We start from the raw sequence: 22,072 nt of genomic DNA, 5'->3' as shown, positions 1-22,072 counted from the left end.
TTTCTTTTTATCTCCAACTCTATCACTATTCCTCTCTCTTTCTCTATCTCTGTCGCTATGCTTCTCTCTGCCTCTCTTTCTGTCTCCAACTTATCACTCTGCTTCTCTCGCTTTAACTCTACCCACCTCTCTCTCTTCTCTGCTGGGTACTGTACCTCTCTATCACTGATACCTCTCTCTACCTATGTCTCTATTTCTATCTCCAACTTATCTCTCTGCCTCTCTCTACTTCCATCACTATACCTCTCTCTATCTCTCTTTCTATCTCCAACGTTAATCTCTCTGGTTCTCTCTCTTCCACTCCACCTTTATCTCTAGCACTCTGCCTCTTTCTCTCTCTGCTCTATACTTCTCTCTCCATCTCTATCACCATGCCTATCTGCATGTCTCTCTCCATCTCTATCACTACTCTCTTTATCTCTATCGTCTTACTCTCCATCTCTATCTCTATCTCTATCTCTATCTCTATTACTCTTCTGGTTCTACCCTATATCTATCTCTCTGTCTACCTCCATCTCTTTATCTATGACTCTCTACTTATGTGTCTATCTCTATCACTTTACCTATCTAAAACTCGATCTCTATCTCTATCTCTAAACTCTTCTCTTTTGGGGCAAAACAAGTAAGAAACTCTCTCAATTTATGTATCTCTCTACGTTTCCTTGCTCTCTCTCTAGCATTCTATCATTTTTGGTTTACTCCCTAGTAAAATTTATGGTTACTACTTCTGGCATTTAAGCCCTGTAATTGTGCGTTATAGCACTCTCTCTCTTTCTGAAAATATTTTCTTATAATCGGAAGTGGGAACGTGTAAATTATGATCAACCCCCTAGTAAATTTTATGGTTACAGATTTTGGCACCTCTGCTATGTATTTGTATATTTTTTATTTTGGGTATAACGACAAGGCCAGATCATTAGCTGGCCAGGACTCAAGCCGCACAAATGGACAGAACTACCGGAAATACCCCCCGGAGTCTTAGCAAGAGGACACGTGTATAGGGGTATATATGTCATTCATTTCTCGGCCACCACTATCACATGGTAGGCTCCAAACCCAAAGGTCTTCTTTTATATACTGCCACGCTAAACAAAAAAGTAAATAGAAATATACGAATATTGGTCCTGGCCCAATAAGAAAAAGAATGGGCCTTGAAAAGATATTCCCGGCCCAAAAAAATCCCTTTAGTTGGATGAACAATTGAGGTCCACGTAGTTCTGCTGCCACGCGGGAACAGCGTAACTTTAGGATGATCCGGCGGGCGGGATTTGAAGACGTTGACGTAATCCAACGGCTGAGAATGCATCATCTTCGGTGGACCGCTCGAGACATAAATTTATAGTTGGGGGGATGATTTATCAGAGCTCTGACGTTGGTCTACGCGCGAGGTTGGGAAGAAGGGGGAAGAGGAAGCCTCGGTGGAGCGATCGAGCTGGTTTGGTTTTCAATTAATGTCCGTTCAATTTCCACTAGTTTTTTTTTTCCGATTCTATAGATGGATTCTCTAGATTCTCTTCGTTTAGTAGATCTTCTCTCTTTTTTTTTGCTCTTCCGATCGGCGTGAACGAATCGTATTGCTATTTTGCCTTCAACGGAAGAGGGACGGATTGACTTATGCCTCTCACGATTTAATTGTATGATTTTCTCTGTGTATTTTTTAGTTAAGGTTTCGTTCATGGCGCGTGTTCGCTTTTTTCCTGTGATTGCATTATGCAAATAATCCTCGAAAATAATTTGATCTCCTGTTTGTTTTTTTTTCCAGCTTCTTATCTGAATGCATGTTTGAGTGATGAACATTTGGCGATTGGGACTCTGCGGAGGAGAATCTGAGGACTTCTGACATGGCCGTCAGTGCCCTGCATGTCTCTTTGATCTGCACGGTGCTGAGCTTTCTGTGCCTGCAATGGTGGACCTCCACGTTTTATGTTAGGATACGAAGACAGAGCTTAGTTGATGGGGGCAAAGAGGAGGATGCTGGGCGTATATTGGAATTACTTCTAGGTTCGCGTACTACTATCCTGTTGTTGTTGAACTTCGTGCTCAACGTTTTTGCGTTGGCAATACTGGGCCTCAAGGTAATCATGACTTTTAATCTGTCTCTCTTATCGATTTGTGTTAACTACTTGTTACTGGTCCTTATCCTCTTACGATTCTATTTATTCGGAGCCATCATCTTTGATTCTGATGCTGTTAGTTAAGTGGTGCAATTAATCTCCAGAAACCTGTTGACTTGTGGTGTTATACCTTGTGATGGATATTTAACTCTCAACAAGTAGAGGTATAAAGTGTTCGATTCTCTCTAGAAGTTAAAAGTTTATTTATTTCCTGTTTGAATTTATTGTTGGAGGCCCTAACACGTTTCTCTTTGAAAACATAAACTCATAATTTCTTGAAACCCATTGTATGTTCGAGTAATGGGTGACAAAATCAGTCAAATATTCCTATCATATACCTATGTATTGGTTAATTGAATATTTTTGGTGGAATCTCGGAGACTGGTCAACAGCAGCTGGAGATGATCGTGCAAGGGAGATTCTTAGGGCAGAAGAGCAAGAGAGGCCTCGAATAGCATGAGCGTTAAACCATCATATGATTCTTTGCGACAAGTGCCCAATTTATAGTGCATATTGGGTTCAAGTCCTAAGATTCAAACCTAGGTTATTACAACAGCAATATTACTAGATGTTACAAGGGTATGCAAACAAATAATGAAAAGAAGAGGGATATAAAGCAAAGACAAGCGGGATACTGTAGATTCTAACTCTTCCCCTCAAGTATGGAATAAATGTTTTCCATTGTCAACTTGAAGACAAGCCACTTCAGCAAAGGAGTTTGCACACCCTTGGTCAGAAGATTTTTTTGTAAGGAAAATCTGCACATTGTTCTGCAGAGTGGACGTGAGAGATGCAAATAAAGCCACCTTACAACTTCTCCTCCATAGAATGTCGATCAACCTCCATGTGCTTCCTCCTGGCATGGTGAAAGGATTGTGGACAATTGCAATTGTAGACATACTGTCACACATTGGCATTATTGACTTTGTATGGATGATCTAGCATTCTTCAAGTAGATGTTTGATCCTCAAAGATTCACAGATGTGAAGAGTGATTGCCCAAAGCTCTGCCTCAGCACTGGATCAGGAGGCCACTGGTGTTTCAGTGCTCTTCCACGATATGTAATAACCCCAAGAAATGCCGAATACCCTAAAGTGGTCCATCAGTCAACAATATTACCTGCATGGTCAGCTTCAATATAAACTTCAAGGTTATTATTACCCGTAGGTTTAAACGTCAGATATCTGAGAATGCAGCGGACTGCACATTCATGTTCTTTCCTCAGATTCTGCATGAATTGACTCACCAAACCAACATCGTAAGACATATCTTGTCTAGTGTGAGTTAGGTTTATCAGTTTATCAACCAATATTCTGATGTTGCCCTTGATCTGCTGGGGCACTTCCTTGCCCAAGATCTAGTTTATGGTCTCGATCAACCAGGATAGGTGCTGGTATACACCCGAGCAAATCAGTTCTCTTCAAGAAGTCCAATGTGTATTTTAGTTGGGAAAGAACTATCCCTTGTGGAGCATAGGCTACTTTGATGCCTAATAAATACTGTAGGCTGCCCATCCGTTTGATCTCAAACTCCTCAGCGAGGTACTAATCCACCTTCTGAATTTCCTCCTGGTTGTCCCCTGTCAAAATCGTATCATCAACATTTACCGGTAATAAGGTTATTCCCATAGGAGTATGCTTTAGAAATATAGTGTGGTCCCCATAATTTTGCTTATATTCCATAGATTCTCTACAGTTGTTCAATTATACAAATCAAGCCCTCAGAGACTGTTTAAGCTCATATAAAGCTTTGTTTCACTTGCAGTCCAAGTGGTGGATATGTGTATATATATTTCTTCCTTCAAATATCCACGGAGGTAAGCATTCTTGACATCCAACTGGTGGAGTTCTCCGCCCTTGATTGCTGCAAGTGAAATAATAATTATTACAGAATTAATCTTAGCCACAGGGGCATATGTTTCCTCATAGTCAAACATAGTATTGTGTATACCCTTTAGGGACCAAGCCTGCTTTATATCGCTTGATTTCACCATTTGGTTGATATTTTACAGTGAAAACCCAACTGCAGTCGACAGGTTTCTTGCCTGACGATAAGGGAACGAGTATCTATGTGTTATTCTGATAAGGTTCCTCTATGGCCCTGTGTCACGTGGTCAAATCCTGAGCTAGGAACAGCGCTCGGATCGAACGTGTGCCGGCCTCAACTCTTGGGCAGAAACGCTTAGCAGCCTTGGCTTATGCAGAGAAAGTCTCTTGCAACAACTTTAGATTGCTTGGAGGTTAAGGAGAGAAGGTAGGCCTATGCCCCATACATGAATCGGGTCATTGTATTATCAGGAAAGAGATTATGTCATAGTCATAGTCATTACATTGGGAAGACTATGGATAATACTGGAGTAATGAGACGAGGCGCAAAATGTGCCTGCTGGCACCTCCGCTTCAAGTGTGCCCTCGGGCAGGGCACTGAGCATTCGCGGGTCATGGCCCTTGGTGCACCTGTCAGTCTGTTCCAGCCTTGACGCTCCACGCGCCACCAGCACATGTGTTGATACCATCGCACTCGGTCCGCATTGATGCTGCCGTGCTCAGTGCCCCAAGCCTTGGCGCCATGCACCGCAGCACTGGCCATAGGGGTGCCAAGACTTGGGGCCACTGTGCAGGAATGCCGCCTACTTTGGTGCCTTACAACCTGTCATAGTTCAAAGAGAAGGTTATGACATCACACATACTCGACATGAATCGCATGTGCACTTCAAATAAATACTGGGAGCCGGAAGCGTCTTCTATAAATAACATCAGGAGCTATTTGAAAGATCATCGACTCAATCTTCAAGTTTGGCATAGCTAACGTCTAGTGGGGCAAGGAGATAATCTCAACCCTGGGCTAAGGAATATCCCTCCGATATCCGGTATCGGACATTTGATATCAGGTACCTGAAAAAATTGGGACGGGGTCTGATATCTGATATCAGATATCGGACGGACTTTGTCTGGCAGGTGTAAATGGATATCGGGGACGGATATCGAATGGGTCAGAACGAGGCGGATATCGAATACTGAATATCGGATATCCATATCCGGATTTCGGAACTGTTATCCGGTTATCGATATCTGGTATCAAGGGAAAAAATCAGTATTGATCATCATTTTAGATGATTTATGTTAACAACGCCATGTGTTTTTAATATATATCCTACCTCGTTTAATATATACAGCTCAAATTTTTTTTCTGATATCGTTATCCGATATCTGGATATCGGAAAAAACGGATACCGAAAATTTGATTTCCGGTATCCGGTACAGCATCCGTCCTGATACCGTAATCTGATGTCGGTATCAAGACGGGCGATCTCTACCCTGGACAATCAATGGTTGATTTGATCTGGCGTTGGCATCTATCATGAGGAGACTCATGTGGTTTCCCCTCACTATCTCTATCTTCTGGATTCCCGTTCCGCACTCCTGATCACATTCTGTATCTCAACTCGTCATTCCCTCACCTTCCCTTCTTGATACTCTTTAGAGACAGATTTCTTGGAGAACATCTATTCGTGGAATCTGTTGTGGACAGAACTACTCAATTGTACATTTGTTTTTGGTTAAAGTAGGATCGTAATGTATTTTTAGTCTAAGTATGTATTTCAGTGTACATGCCAGCCTTCCAATTCTGATTCTTTGAGGACTCTGACACTTCAGTGAGAATTGGAACAGGTCCAGCTTTAGATAGAATACCTGATACAGAGCAGACAATTTCATTGGAGAAATATAATTCTGAAGCAGATAGAGAAGCTCATGCCTATCGCTCACAAATTTGGTGGTGCGGAAGATGACAGTGAGGTATGTACATGATTGAATAGATCAGAGGTTGCCCAGAGAAAGTTCTCTGGAATGACTGTTCGATCTGCCTCATATTCGAGCCGTTCAGACTCCAAATGTCCTCTCTTACTGGGGCCACTCAGTCCCCTTCTTGAGTTTCTAGACTCATAGTAGCATGTTTTTTCATCAAATGTGATGTTTCTGCTGACATAATATTTATTGTCAATGTGATTATAGCAACTGTATCTTTCCTGCGTTGTCAAGTAGCCTAGGAAGACATGCCTCAGGTAACCAGGTGCCAATTTCCTCATGGTGGGCTCCTATGGGAATCAAGTTTCCATTTACTGCGAGAACATTCTTATCCTGAGGGAAGGTAGTATAATGAATGAATAAATTCCAGTTAGGAGTAGTGTGGTCTGTGGCACCTGAGTCGAGGATCCACATGCAACTATTTGACCTACTAAGAGTAGGTGTAAGACTAATAAGAGCCTCATATTTTCCTTTTACTGGGGTGAGGTTATCTGTTGGTCCGATTGGGATGGAACAGTGATCTATTTGGACAGTTGAGTAGTGGCATTACCGAAAGAAGATTTGGAAGGGCAGCAAAGGAGGCTGCAGTTAAGAGCTGGTGAAGGGTCTGCCTGGAAGTTTGTTCGGGCACAAAGCCGGCCTCGGGGATCTCTCATTGGTGATGTCCCATCTAGTCAGGGAAGCTATGCAGCACCATATGTATCTGGACCCTCCTTGACGGCCTCGACTGAGGACGTGGAGAAGCTGCATCAGTCCCCAAGGAGCAGTTCATGACGCAGGTTCTCAGCGTCCTGCGCAAAAGCCTTCAAGAAGTCCATATAGACATGTTGCTGCAGAGCTTCCCTGGCCAGAGGGGGGATCACTGGTGAGAGATCCTTGAAGGGCTTGTACCTGGAAAAACTTCCAGGTAGACCCTTCACCAACCTGGCTAATGAAGGCTTTCCTCTATCCAAGTTGAGGTTTACCGTGTAATGTCCAGCATGTTTCTCGAAGATATCTAGGTTTCTAATAATTGGAGCACCATTGCTTGGCCTTGGGTTTGTCCTGGGGGTTGATTGCCACCTGAGGTAACTGACAATCTCTGGCTTGGTTCTGGATTGGAGAAAGGTTTGGCCATGTGTAGCTGGGTTTTGACCTACTGGCTTGCAGCTGAAAGCTTTGGTTGCCGGGGTAAGTTCGGAGAAACTCAGATAGTTTAGTTGGCTTTCCTCCAGTAGTGCCATCCTAATGGCATCGGAAAGGGTGGGAGTATTCTCTTTGTTCAGTAACGTGGTCTTCAAGGTGTCATAATGTGAGTTAAGCCCTGCAATAGATTTATGGGGGCTTGCTCTTCAGAATTGAGGTTCTTAATTTGTCGATAACAATCAATTTCATTCCAAATAGATTCTAAATCTGTTGCATATTCAAACTCATTTATATCACCCTGGGTCAAGCTGATCGACTTCATAACTAGGAAAGTGATGGAGTGCATCTGATCCGCTTGATTCCACAATTCCTTGACAGAGGGAAGTGGTGAGTGGTGACAACCTATAGTGGGGTCGATTGTGTCTAACAGCCAGCCCATAATAAGAACATCAGCTTCTAACCAACTGTCATGAAATGGGTTGGATTTACTAAGAGGTAGCTCAGTCAGCTGTTTGAGCTTTTGTCGACCAAATAGAATCATCTTCACATAGTGAGCCTATTCCTGGAGATTTGGGCCCTTTAGTTCGTAATGCTCAGGTATTTAGGGAAGTTCAAAATGTTTTTCACACATTTCTGTGTAGAGTCTTAGTCCCTTTTTGATTGTGGACGCTACTCCAACCTCAGCTGAAAATAGAACCTTGAACTGGTGACAGAAAGGGTAAGTCGGAAGCCATAAGATTCAATGGTAGGGTAACTTCCTGGTAGGAATGTGGATCTACAGTTCATTATGTTATTGTATCCACAATTGTCAGCGGACTAAGACTCTATACAGGAGCTCTCCCAGACCACTTTGAGGGTTAGGGCTCTATACTTGAGCTCTCCCCAAAGAACAAGAAATGGAAATAAAGGCCACGATTGAAAGAGAAGGTGCAACTAAGGATAACAGATTTAATGAAATAACACCTGCAGAAGAATATCTGATACTGTGATGCAATCCCTGAGATTGATCAGTAGCTGCCGGAGTTGATTTTGCGAGTGAGATTCTTATAGCGGATGAGCAAGAGAGGGTTTGAACAGCATAGGCGTAAAATCATAATAATATTCATCAGGCCATGTGGCGGATTTACAGTGCATATCTGTTCGGATCCTAAGATGTAGGTTATTACTGATTATGTTACTAGACATTACATGGGCATACAAACGAATGGAAATTGTAGATTCTTACAGTTTTTATCGTATTCCTATGTCTGTAATACATGCAAAATCAGTTTTTTAATGACCCTACTTGCATCCTGGGTAAACAGAATTTTATGAGATTGATAGAATCATATAAACCTTCTTCATGGAAATCAATAATTGCTACTGTCAGAGTGTGGTTGTTATCTCCTAGGCTACATTAATGCCACATTTTTGTTATTATCTTCATCTTCTCTCTCGTTCCTCTCCGTTCAATAGGGACTTCTGATGGCCACTTGCAAACATTTATTTGGTTCCCGTCAGTAATAATCACGAGAAATTTTCTGAACATTTATGGAAGAGATGAAGAAACGAAGTGGTACAAACATACTCAGAAATCAAATAGAAAAAATCAGAATCAAGAGACAAAATGGTTTCTATGCTGGGTATACACTCTCATGACTGGGGATGGAATCTCATGTCATCAAAGATCAACAGTAAGTAGATTTTGGTAAATTTTTAGCTCAACTAACTTCTCTGATTTCTTCGGCCTCCTTTTGAATAAGAAAACAAGGAAACTATTGTAGCAACTAGGAAAATCTTTTCCACTAGGGCTGACCTGTTTGGTATTTTAAACTTCTGCAAATATACTAATCCCTTGATTCAGGCCGGCTGGTGACATGTCTCATCATGTGAATAGCCGCCTAGTCCTTTGCAACATTCTTTGTTTTTTTGGAAGTTGTTAGTTTCATCATTCGCTCACAATTTTGAGATATCTACCTATTCCTTTTTGTGTGAAAGTAATTTGTGTGTAATGTTGTTTGATTCATCACTGTTCACAATTTTGTAAGCTCTTTCATTTTTTGCAAGAATGATTTTGCAATCTCTTCCTTTTAGATGACTGTAAATAGCGCACAAGTTGTTACTGTCTAAAGTGCTTTGTGCTGAACTTAAGTCTAAAGTGCTTTATCGTATGTCGTCCAGTCCCTTTTTTTTCTGCAGCTAAATTCTTCAGAGACACGGAAAGTTGTGGAACGTGCGCTCAACTATGTTTTCTACAAGGTGATTAACTGGTTATAACTTTCTATGCTTTGAATGCAGAGTTCTTTCTGTCATCACCTTTGAGACTCCATTTATCCAAACACTGGGAAAATTTTATTATGATTTATTATGACATCAATATTTATTATGCTCTCATATCGATAAGTCTGGAAGGAAGCAGACTGAGATCTATGAGAAACCAAACCTCTGCAGAATATCCTTCTCACAAGTCGAAGATGCTGTCGCTTTTAATATTTCTCCAATTTTGAGCAGCTTGTGGGCATCTGCCTTTGTTTTAGAGCTCCACAGATGAAATAATTCATTTTCTGCAAGAAGTAAAACTGAAATAGTTGATGTCGATGTTAATGTCATATCAATGTCAATATTATTCGGTTGTTTTTTTGTTTTCTCTCTGTCATCGATAGTTAATTCTCAAGCTGAGCAAATGCATCTGACTATGTTGATCTTTTTTTTACTCTCTGCGTGCGCCTGCATAATTCATACATTTCTCCAATCATGAGTTTCATTTTCTTTTTATTCCTATTTCTGTTTTGGTCAATAATATATTTTTATGGAGATCGTTTTAATATTTAATAGTCTTCCATTCTCTGCAAAGTATCTTAGAAGGTGAAAAAAGTTGTACTGTGCTATATTTTTCATTGACATAAAAAATGGGCATGTAATTTTTTCTCTCTGAGTAACACCTGTATTTTATCTATAATTCCTGCTTGAGATAAATCGCAAGTGTCAACTGGAAAATCTATCTGTCGAATTATCATTTTCGCTTTCAATCTTATTTCCAACTTTTTGATATGCAATCCAAGCGAAGATCGTATTATCTTGTGCATCAGATGTCTGTTGAATTCTTAGAGTACTTTACTATTGGCCCTTAATTCATCTTGCTGCATACTTCTCGACAGGGAATCATTCTTCTTCTGATTATTCCTCCCAATGTTCTTCAAGTGGCTATTTGGTCAGGATGGGTTGCTACTTTATGTTCTTTAAAGGTACCTAAATATAAAAATACTTTGTACTATTATAAAATTGGTGGGTTATTGATAGGATCCTAGGGGGTAAATTAGTCATGTTAGCCCACAGGGGCTTTCCAGTCATTTAGTGATTGCTGTATTTCCTATAAATAGGGATGCCCTCCCTTTAGGAGGGCAGCCAAGAAGATAGAAGAAGTGTTCTTGTCTACCCTCTCCTCATCTAGGTCTGGTCTCCCTCTTTCCCTCTACGATCCCCTGCCCTCATGGTCGTCTCTACCTCACCGCGTCTTCAGGTGGCTCGTCCTCGGCCGATCCCTAACCCCTCTGCTTGGCCTTCTCTCCGATCCTTCCCATTTCACCTCTCTACCCCGGGAATTTCTACCTCACCTCATCCTCTACCCTCCTTCCGATACGAGCCTAGATCCAGGTTCATATCAACTATTATAAACTTGGGGGGTTATTTACATGCTATCTTTGTTTCTTTTTGTAGATGTTTCAAACGCTGGCAAGAGACAGGCTTGAGAGATTGAATGCATCACCTTCTGCGACTCCTTGGACATTCTTTCGTGTTTTTTCTGCCTTATTAATGGTTCTCTCCACTGATCTTTTCTGGTATCATATCATTCTATTGCTTGTTGCTTTTCATCATTGTACTCCATTTCCCTTTTTTTATAATGAGTCTCAAAAGATATTTTAAAACACGTGAGTCTGAGGAAATAAATTTATTCCCCTGGATTCATATGTTTCCTTGAAATTTTCTTTCTTAATTTAGTGCTTCAGACTTTTCCTTTTTTTATTATGTTAATATCAATTATGTGCACTCTTATAGTTTTATCAGGATCAATATTACTTGGTTTGTCTCGTTCTCCTGCAATCTCCAGGGCCGCCGGAAGCACTATGCCTCATGTCGGCTAGGTTTGAATAAGACAAATGATACTTTCATAAAGTCAGGGCCTGTCCAATCATTTGACTCATTTCCCACTCAGGAAACTAGTCACTTTACATTTGCGTGACATGGACACCCACTTATGTGATTGAGCCCCTGTGGGAATAAATCATGTAAGCCTGAGTAAAAGTGAAAGACTCTTGGGCCACTATTAGTTTGCAGCCCAATTACACAAACATAACATTTGGACAAGATAGAACATGCGGACAACTTATTGTATGAGAGAGAAAGAGAGAGTGACTGACTAATAGTTTCCTATGTTTGTTCCTTTGTCGCACGGCTGATGCTGTCACAACTCCATAAGCTTTCAGGGGAGTAGATGCAGCATCCAAAAGATCATACACTGTCGATAACGTTTAAAGAGTTCAACACCAAGAATTCGAGAGAGAGATCTGACGAATACCCTGGACAGGTGAGACAAAGAGAAGATAGAGTTGTTGGAATTCTGCCAAATCAATATTGCTCCTCCGTTATGGGAGGATTTCCCGTACTAAAGGACTGCCTCAGTGACCCCAAACTTCACAATAATCACTCCTCCTGCGCCATCTTATTTGACCTGGCATGTGCTCTTATTGTGCACTTGCGGTCATCTTGTTTTTCTTCATCCTCCGATGGGACCTTGGAAGGCCCTTATCGGACGCTTGAGTGAGCCCAGGCCACCTACTTCTGACTGGTATTTAAGCCAGTCCTTTTCGTGTAGTGAAATGAGTTCCATTTGGAGAAACTCTAGTCGGTGGTGGTAGACGTACTGGTGCCGACGGAGGTTTTACCTGCTTGAGAAAAAGATGGGCCTTAGATTTAGGTCGGTCATTTTGAAGAGGAAATTAGACATGACATATTTTATCAAACTGTCAGAGAGAAAATGTCGCACGATGAACATTTAAATGATTAATATCTTGTTCTGGAACAGACGTCTTGATTATTTATGTTTGTATGTAGCATGTTAGGATGTTGTAGAACGCATTTTATGCAGAACATGTCTCTGATTTCATTTCACATTTCTCTTTTGAGAATTCAGACCTCTTCATGCGGGATGTAAGCTTAAGAAATGGATTTCCCTATCCAATGTTTTCGTAGAATGTTGACTGAAATATTCTTTCAAATACAACTTTTCCGCAGTAGATTGTTAACTGAAAAGATCTCAGTCCAATGTTTTCAAAAAAGAGAAGATCTCAGTTCACAAATTTGAAAAAATGGAATATCTTAAAAAGAGTGTAAATAACAGCACAAGCTGAAACAAAAGCGGAGCCAATCACAGCGGACTAGATACTAAACGTGATGCAGAAAGGGGAAGAAAGTATTAGTTGGAAAGAACAGTGTGCTGAAAAATAAACCATTACCAAATGTATATTACTTGGATATTTCTCGTCAACTTCAAAATAGTAGTTGTTGATATCTCAAAAAGTCGTCTGTATTAATATTTTCCGTGAAGGATGTAGCATTCCCACTCCTTTTTTCTCTTGCTGAATATCATGTTATTAAGTTCTCTATATTACTCGAGATACAGCCCTTTCTAGAGAATCGTGGTCGCATGATTCAAGATGAAGGGGGCCCTTATTATTATCTTTTTTCAAAAAGAAAGGCCCCACTTATAAAAGTGGACCCTTACAAGAGAAATAAAAGAGAAACAACAGGAAAAAGAAAACTGTCTGAGGATGCCCAGTTACAGTGGAGACAGGGCTTGGGGTCCATAGTATAGTCCAGTACTCCAAATTTCACCCATTTTTCTTTAGATTGAAGCACTTTTCCGAAGATTCCGATTGAAACTTTGTTCAGCGACTTTGTTCTACTTTTCAATATTTTGCAACTAATGTTGGTTTTTGCAACTGCAGGATGAGGTTTTGTATGAATATATATAATGCTTTGGATTCTACCATGCTCCTGCTGCTATTTTTTGAACCATTGAGTATTGCTTTTGAAACCCTCCAGGTTTTTCTCTAATTTGTATTCATCGTTTTATCTGCTGGATTAGGTTGCGAATTATTATGAATTATTTCAATTTACATTTTTATTTACTTTCAGTGCCATTTTGTTTTAGTTGTCTCAAGGAATATTGTGTTGCTTAATTGGACTAACCAATTTTGGGGGAAATCTTTTCTACAGGCGCTCATGATTCACGGGTTTCATTTGCTTGAGCTGTGGAATCGACAATCTGCTAATCATGTGATGGATTGCTTAGGATTTAAGTCCATCAAATTCACAAAAGGTGAATATTTTATTCTGGAAATGTATTATTCAGACTTAAGACATGTTTATCGTGTATCATTATTCTATAGTCTCGATATAAGTACACTTTGATTCCCGAAGTATGTTTTCTCTTATGAAAACCGGATCGTGCAGTAATTTTCTTACAAGGATTCATCTTTGTAGGTTGCTTCGGCGAATGGAAAGGAATTGTTATGAGGGATTTCAGTTTTCTCCTTGACATGCTGTCCTTAATCACATCCTTGGGCCATTATCTGGTCATATGGTGGTTAAATGGCTTGGGATTTCACCTCTTGGATGCTGTCCTTTTTATGAACATCCGTGTAATGATTAATACCTTAATCATATTTCTATTTTTAATAACATGTCATTAGGACATTTTCTGATACATAAACTCCTGAAATGATCCTTATTCTGATGTAACTTTTTAGGGCGTGATCTTTGGAATTATAAAAAGAGTGAAAGCATATTTCAAACTTCGTAAAGCACTGCTTTCCCTCGACGTGGCACTTCCTGACGCTACTTCAGATGAACTTCACACATTTGATGATGAATGTGCGATTTGTCGGGTGATGAACATTTCCCAATATCATGGTTTTCTATAACATTATTCATTTTTCTTAAGGGAAGTCAGATACTTACTTCTTTTAGACTGCTTCTGCAGGAACCGATGTCAAGAGCGAAAAAGTTATCATGTAACCATCTCTTTCATCTCTCATGCTTGAAGTCTTGGTAAGTTTTTACTTTTCCCTAGATGGTTTTCCAGGTTTACTTCAGATTTCCTGTGTAAATAAAACTATAAGTAGGAGGCGGCAGTAATTTTATCGTTTTGGAGGTTGTCAAAGTCTATAAATAGTAGGAAGGACAAAGAGAAAAAACGTAGAATTAACAGATCTGACGTCAACTTTTCCATGATAAGAGAATTTATTCCTAGCCTTTGAGGTTGTTAGAGTCTGTAAGTAGTAGTAAGATATTTAAAAACAAAATGAATCAAGAGAGACCTTGAGTAGGAGATAGATGCCCCAGGAGATGTATCATGGATCAAGAGAGACCAAGAACAACAACAAGATGAGAAATAAGAGTGGCCTAAGCCTCATGATGGTTAGACAGCCAACTGCGCCAAGAAGAACCTCAGTGATCATTCATCTGATGTATGAAATGTTTTTACAATATTATTTATAACCCTATGATTATCCACCAACCTATTATTTTTCCTTCCATCCTAAGGCTCAGTCGTTGACTAAGCCTTACGTTGACTGGTACTCTATCAGTAGGTCTCCATCAGGGAATGATCTGCTTACAGGGAAGAGGCGCCTGAACCCATTCCAAGAGGACATCTGATGTATGAAATGTTTTTACAATAATCTAAGGTTAGCAGAAGAATTAGGGAAGGTTACATATATTTAAAAGGAACTAACCAATGGACGAAAGAGTGAAAAAGTGTTTTTTAATCATTGGAGGGCAAGGATAAAACATAGAACAAAGTCATTCATAACTGTCATAAATTTCTAAAGGATCAAGAATCGAATACTATCGAGTTGGATAATTAAGATGCTGTTACTCTTGTCTTCTCTTTGTTTATCCCTCTTCAATGGCAGGCTGGATCAAGGCTTAGCTGACGTGTACTCGTGCCCCACTTGCCGAAGGCCCCTTTTCTTATCCGGCTCTAGAGACAATCCCGGTTCCAGCAGAAGAGAGGCCTCAACCTTAGAGCAACTTTCTCCCTCTAACCCAGAGCCGGATAATCGTGGAGCTCCCGCTCCACTTATGGACAACATTTGGAGGTTTTCTTCTCTTCGAATTCATGTGATTTTACTTCTACCATAACTGACTTTAAAAATAAAGTATTCGTTGTCAACGATTAGATGACTAGGATGGTGATGGAGATTATCATCATCCTCTAGGCATTTGTCTTTGTTGACGAGCAAACTCTACTCTGAAAAACTCTGATGATGGATGGCAAATCCATCATCTTGATCCCTGTTTAGCTTGACCGAACGATTGATGATCATGATAATTCGTCATCATCATCTTCCACTCATCATGTTCATCATGGACGCAGAAACCTATTCTGAACAATCAAAATGTCTTCTTTTCTTCAGGCGTCAGAATATTCCTCGGAACTTAAACACCGAGCATTCGTTTCCGAATTTCCTTTGATTTTTTAACCATTGCCGATCATTATATGTGTGGTTTCCTTCAGTAATCTTGATTGTTTTTTCCCGAGCGCTTGATCTATATAATTAGGCGATGTTTTGTTCATATCTCCGCGTACGCTCCAGCGGATCAGACAATGCCAGCACCTCGGGCGGCAGGGCCACGGGCCTGGACAGAGTCCAATTGATGATGAGACATCTGGCGACAGCAGGCGAATCTTATTCCCATGGGTCTTTGGAGGAAGCAGGCTGGAATATTTGGCCCGGTTCATCTCCGTCTGGAAGGAACTCCGCAGGGTTGAGGCTCAGAACCCCCCACCCGTCTTCTCTCTCTGACACATCCTCCGAGATGCTCGCCATGGCCGGCCGTGTCAGAGAAGTTCTACCTCACATCCCCGATGAGCTAATAATCCAGGTTTTTTTCTCCCATTTCTCTTAAGAACTTCCAGTTTTGTTTCAGAATTTCACTTTTCTCGGTCGGTTAAAAATTTCCAGCTTTTTTGTCTCCGGAATTTCCCGTTCCTTGATTGGTTCGCTCTGTTTGGTTATTCTTTTGTCAGGATTTGACGAGAACGAATAATGTTGCGGTGACAGTGAATAACTTCCTCCCTTCGTAATAATTGGAGCTGATTCCGTAAGGGAAAGAGGTACTTTGGCCTTCGCCTCCCTAGAAAAAGAAACTTATGTGTACATCTTGTACATTTCAGCCTGGCTTAGGGCATCCATTATTGTCCCCCTTCGGTCGGCCCCCCCCGAAAGCCGTTTTATGTCTCCGCCTTTACTTATAAACTTTATGTGTATACAAATATTGAATAGCTTGTTGTTTCTTAGTCATGATGTTGTGTTATTATTTTAGTTTTCTTTTTTCTTTTGTGTTGGATTATTACTTCATCTTTGGCTTCATAAGACAATCTGAAAATAATGTTTTTCTTGAAGAGATCTGAGCATGATTTTATTGATTAGCCATTTTATTTCTCCACTATTGAACTTTATGAATAAAATATTGAAAAACTTGCTGTTTCTGAAAGATGGTCTTTTGGTTTTCTACTAGCTTGCGCTTTTTTCTTTTGTGTTGGACTATGGCTTCATTATGCCAATCTGAATATCAGAAATCTGCTGTTTCTTGATATGGTCTCGTGTATATAAATCTTGGTTATATTGTTGTTTTTTATTTTGTGTTGAACTATGGCTTATTGTTGACTCCATTAAGCCAATCTCAACATGATGCTGATGATTAGGCGTTTTATTTCTCCACCTTTTGCTTATGAGCTGTGTAAAGAAATTCATGGTAATGAGATGCAATCTTGCGGTTTCCTTTTTTTCGTTTGCATTGGACAATGGGTTCATCATGATCTTCATTTCTGAACAAGAAATATTAGTGATGATTAACCATTGGTTTCTCCACGCTTACTAAGGCTTTGTGTCTAACATATCAAATATTTTTAATTTATGTTTCTGAGACATGATCTTGTGGTTGTGTCCTAGTTTTTTCTTTCATTCGTGTTGGACGGTTGGATTCATTAACCAGTCCAAAAGTGATGATGATGCTGAATAACCATTTTGAATTCTCTGCCTTTACTTATGAGCATTGTGTATGAAAATATCTATTAGCTTACTGTTTCTTAGTCACGGTCTTATGTATTTCTTCAGTTTCTTTCCTTTTGGACAATTGGTTCTTCGTTTGTTTCATTAAGCATCCCTTGACATAATCTTGATGATAAGCCATCATGATGGATTTTTTGTTGTGTAATATTTATAATGCGTAGATGTGACAATTACTCATTTTTTTTTTAAAATTGTTCAAGAAATAGTTTGTTTTAACATTGGATAACTCTTGCTGCTTTCTGTGTTCCACTATGTCATTATGTGAAAATAAGTCAAAGCCATCATGGTTCATGATGCAATCTTACATTGGATAACTCTTTCAGCTTTCTGTGTTCCACTATGTCATGATGTGAAAATAAGTTTTAGGAAGGTATATTATTTTTATGTACTAAGGCATTACAAATATGAGAAGTTTAATTGGTAAGCTGATGTCAGGTTTCACTTGGGAGGTTGTAGAGTTGGTTTTAAGTCTGATGGTTGTTTAGGCAACACTAAGTTTATGAGTGTTAGCTTAAGCAAATTACGAGGAAGGTCTTCTGAAAATTCAGAAAGCATTACTTTCAATATTTTTTCTAATTTGTTTATTTATAGCGATTTACAGCTTTTGGATATGTTCATCTTTAAAATTGCATATAAAATGTGTCAATTGCTTGGGATAATGTATGCGCAAACTAACGTCTGATCATATCTTAAATTTGATACTTCATGTCTCAATTAATGAAATTTCTGTGCAAGTCCTAGACATTCTAAAAAACTAGGTATATCGACTAAGTACATTGACTTCAATTCATTGAAATGTTCTTTAATTATTCTTTAAAATGAATAGAAGATAACTACCTATCTAATTGAAGTATATATGGCATGTTAGGTAATCCCATAAATCCAGCGTCAAGTGAATTATGAAGAGATGATGTTATTCTTATTACTTATAAATAAATGTATGGGAATTTAGCACCCTGCAGGCTAGAACTTTCAAAGTTTGGCAGATACATGCCAAACTTTGAATTTGACATCCTACAGTCCAGATATTTTTAAACTGCCAGATCTAGGACGCGCCCGCTTACGTGGACACCGCCTGCCTGCCAGGTGGAATCCGGAGAGTCCACGTAAGACGGGATTCCACCTGGAAGCTAGGCGGTGTCCACGTCAGATACCCGATTTCTTACGGGGATCGAAGGGAGAAGGGAGAAGGGAAAGGGGAAGGGGAAAGGCCTCCGGCGGGGAAGATTTCTGAGGCTGCCGGAGGCCTTCCTGGAGACGTCCCACACCAGGCCTCCGGAAAGGCCTCCGCGACCTGGGAGGGCCTCCGGCACCAGGCCTCCAGGGGGCCGTCTTGGGTTTAAAAGTTTGCAAGAAGAGGAGAACGACGAAGGCCGGTATGCACTTCTCGACCCCGCTTCGTTTTACCCCACTCCTCTTAGCGCCTTTATGGCGGGTACGCACTTCTTCTCTCACCCGAGATCGTAGAAGAACAGAGAAGAAGAAAGATGAAGACGAGAAGAGAATAGGAAAAAGATTGAGGAGTGGAGAGGAGGGAAGAAGATGAGAAGGGGAGAGAAGAAGTAAGAAGAAAAGAGAAGAAGCAAAAGAGGAGAAAAAGTCAGAAGAGAAGAGACGAAGAAATAGGAAGACGGGAAAGAGAATAGGAAGAAAGATTGAGAAATGAAGAGGAGGGAAGAAGATTAGAGGAGAGCAGAAATTTAGAAGAAAAGAGAAGAAGACGAAGCGAGAAGAAAAAGAGGAGAAAAATTGAAAACAGAAGAGAAGAAGAAATGGGAAGACGAGAAGAGAATAAGAAGAAAGGTTGAGGATTGGAGAGGAGAGGATTGAGCTTTAACCGTAGGAGGCCACGCAGGCTGCCGACAGCCACCGGAGGCCTCCTTGCATGGCCTCCGGAGGCCATCGGAGGCCATGCTGCCGGGAGATCACCCAGAGGTGGTCTCCGGTGGCTGCCGGAGGTCTCCCGGCGTCCTGCGTGGCCTCCGACGGCCCCCCGGACAGCCTACCTCAAAATCTGAAGAAAAAAACCTAAAAATCAAGAAAAAAACCAACCTTCGGCTCCCCATCGACCCCTCTTCCGGTTAAAGCTCTTGAATCCTCGCCCAAATCTTCGCCCGAATCCGGCAGCCTCAGAAATCTTCCCCGCCGGAGGCCTTTCCCCTTCCCCTTTCCCTTCTCCCTTCTCCCTTCGATCCCCGTAAGAAATCGGGTATCTGACGTGGACACCGCCTAGCTTCCAGGTGGAATCCCGTCTTACGTGGACTCTCCGGATTCCACCTGGCAGGCAGGCGGTGTCCACGTAAGCGGGCGCGTCCTAGATCTGGCAGTTTAAAAATATCTGGACTGTAGGATGTCAAATTCAAAGTTTGGCATGTATCTGCCAAACTTTGAAAGTTCTAGCCTGCAGGGTGCTAAATTCCCATACATTTATTAAATATTCTTACTCTTAGGATACTTGAAAGGCATTGAAATATCCAAATAATATGACAAATATGGTTTTGATCTCAAAACCATTTGTGGGGATACAATAAATGAAGTAAATAGCTTTTCCTTGGCGAAAGATAATTTTGAATTGTTATGTGTGAATCTCTTGATGATATTATACTCGACAACTTTTGGCGAAAGATAATTTTGAATTGTTTTGTGTGAATCTCTTGATGATATTATACTCAACAACTTTGTTACAGTTGTGTAAACAATTATCAGACCTAGAAAGAGAAATACATTTTGTGGATTGGTGATTGTGTTGACAATTATTATGACTTTATAATCAGGGGATGTCAAAATTGTCCTTGAATGTGGACAAGTCAACAAAGGTGATTGTGTGGCTGAGATAGGATTTTTTGTTGTTAATATAATAAGGGAAATTAAGGAACATAATGCTATGACATCAATGGCCAGTGTTGTTAAATTTTTAAAAAATAAGTGCTATGGATTGAAGTTTAACAATAAACCAAAGTCGTTCTAGGATTGTCAGATGTAAAATAGTTACTAAATTCATTTGGACCTTCTAGAGCTTGTAGTGTAGATTAACACATTATGAATCAATGAATCAACTGAGTGATTGGGCTATTGATCTAAAATTAAAATTTTAATTTTATGGATATAGTTATAAAGTAGACTAGCTTAAAAAAAGAATTGGTCGGTCCTGGTCTGGGTTTAGTTTTTAGCAAAGAGATAGACTTACATAAAGTTCAATATGGTTTTGATGTGGTCTTCTGTGGTCTCGGTCCAGTCTTGGTTTTGTCAGGTTGACTCATTAATGTCAAAGTCAAAGTAGGAAAGTCATATTGATGGTTATGTGATGTAGGCAAATTATGGTGTTGGGTTTAATATTGTTGTAAATTTAATCTTCCTAAATCCAAGAAATTTGTAATAATAGAGAAATCATTAATGCGTATCATGGGAGTGAGGTTGTCTCTAAGGGACTAGCCTTTAGAGGTAAATGTAATGATTGAGTTAGGATTAGGGATAGTAAGATGACGAAATGTGTGATTAGAGATATTAAGTATAAATAAGATAGGATAAAAGATGAGTGATAAAAATAAATATAGTGAAAGGAGTGGAAGATAACTACTTAGTTATTGAGAGGAAGTAATTAAAGGATGAGAGACTTAATACAATACATAATAACAAGTAATAGTAGATGGTGTAAGGGAGGACTAGGAAAAGGGAGACATAATATAAAATATTATATATACTTTTATAGAACCTAGAGATATTGAAGTGAATTTAGGGTATTATAATTAAGATTTAGCGTAATTAAGATGTAGGGTAATTTTAATTCTTCTTCTTTATCTTCTTTCCTTTTAATCATTTAGTTGTATTAGGTTCCGAAAAAATGTACAATAAGTGCTAGGAGAAATATTTGAACCCATTAAATCGAATAATTTTAGAATACATTCTGCAAGAAAATAATTGGACTTATAAACTCTGTGAAAATTACATTAAAAAGTGTTGTTTTAACCAAATACTTCATTTAATGCATGAAATGAGAATCCAAATAAAATGAACATATCATCAGTAAAATAATCCAAAAATGGCCTTAAGATGTGTCTGTTTTCATGACTCATTATGAGTTCATCATTATGTTGACCATGAACATGACCATATCTCAAACCAGTTGAAATGAATGTGCCTTCCTTTCCCTTCCTCTCTCTCTCTCTCTCTCTCCCTATCTCTTCTCTAGTTCTCTCTCTTCCCACACCTTTCTTCATAAAGAAATGTCATTTGAGTGGGAAGAAATGTCTAATAGAGGAAGATTTTGTAATAGGTTCTCGAATTCCATGGATGGGTGGGAAGCTGGAGCGAGTGTATGTGGCAAGTGATGGAAATATATTTGGCTGGAAAGCCGATCACACATTCCATATATGGTTCCATGTTCATTAATAGAACATATTCATTTTAGTGCAAGTGTGATGCTTATAATGAAGTCCATATATACATGATCTGACTTAGTGAATTATGATGATAACGTAATAGAGAGATCACTATTTTTTAAGCATGTGTACTAAATATTCCTACTCGAAGGATATGCGAGAAGGACATCGAATTACCCAAATAGAATAACACTATCTAGCCTCATTCATATGATGAGTATGACCGTCCTTGTAGACAATAGTGTGGAGACACTAAGGATAAATAGTGGGCGCTCTTTAGTGGAAAGAGTTCACTGAATTGATCCGTATGAATCCCTGAATGGTATTATACCGAACTGTCAATCAGGTTGATTCACGTCACAATTGTGTAAGTGGTCCTTAGACCTGAGACACCAAAGACGTCTTGTAGACGGACGGTTGTACTTTGGCTATGGCCAACGAGTCTCTAATCATGGGATTCTAAACGGTCTTAGTTCGGGTGCATCAAGAAGTTCACGAACAACATTCTGCTTAAGAGGAAATATAGTGCC

The 22,072-nt window shown here is 39.8% G+C and overlaps 1 protein-coding gene across 3 annotated transcripts; it reads left to right on the top strand.

The window, feature by feature from the left end:
* Positions 1–1,303: 1,303 nt before the first annotated feature.
* On the top strand, positions 1,304–16,392 carry LOC144710005 (E3 ubiquitin protein ligase RIN2-like). 3 transcript variants are annotated; one of them, XM_078583652.1, is made up of 14 exons: positions 1,304–1,453; positions 1,763–2,075; positions 9,206–9,283; positions 10,183–10,269; positions 10,742–10,863; positions 13,030–13,126; positions 13,301–13,403; positions 13,568–13,725; positions 13,834–13,971; positions 14,067–14,134; positions 15,001–15,186; positions 15,685–15,973; positions 16,119–16,192; positions 16,266–16,392. In XM_078583652.1, exons 2-13 carry the CDS (start codon positions 1,842–1,844, stop codon positions 16,173–16,175), a joined length of 1,617 nt encoding a protein of 538 aa, XP_078439778.1. In that variant the 5' UTR covers positions 1,304–1,453; positions 1,763–1,841; the 3' UTR covers positions 16,176–16,192; positions 16,266–16,392. The 3 variants fall into 3 exon arrangements, with proteins under 3 accessions (XP_078439778.1, XP_078439776.1, XP_078439777.1); XM_078583650.1 differs by having other exon boundaries at positions 16,119–16,392; XM_078583651.1 differs by having other exon boundaries at positions 1,345–1,435; positions 16,119–16,392.
* The last annotated feature ends 5,680 nt before the right edge of the window (positions 16,393–22,072 follow it).

This window comes from Wolffia australiana, chromosome 12, assembly GCF_029677425.1.
Source record: "Wolffia australiana isolate 7733 chromosome 12, ASM2967742v1".
NCBI classification, from domain to species: Eukaryota; Viridiplantae; Streptophyta; class Magnoliopsida; order Alismatales; family Araceae; genus Wolffia; species Wolffia australiana.
The sequence above is the reverse complement of the archived record's forward strand: the minus strand, read 5'-3'. Positions and strand labels throughout refer to the sequence as shown.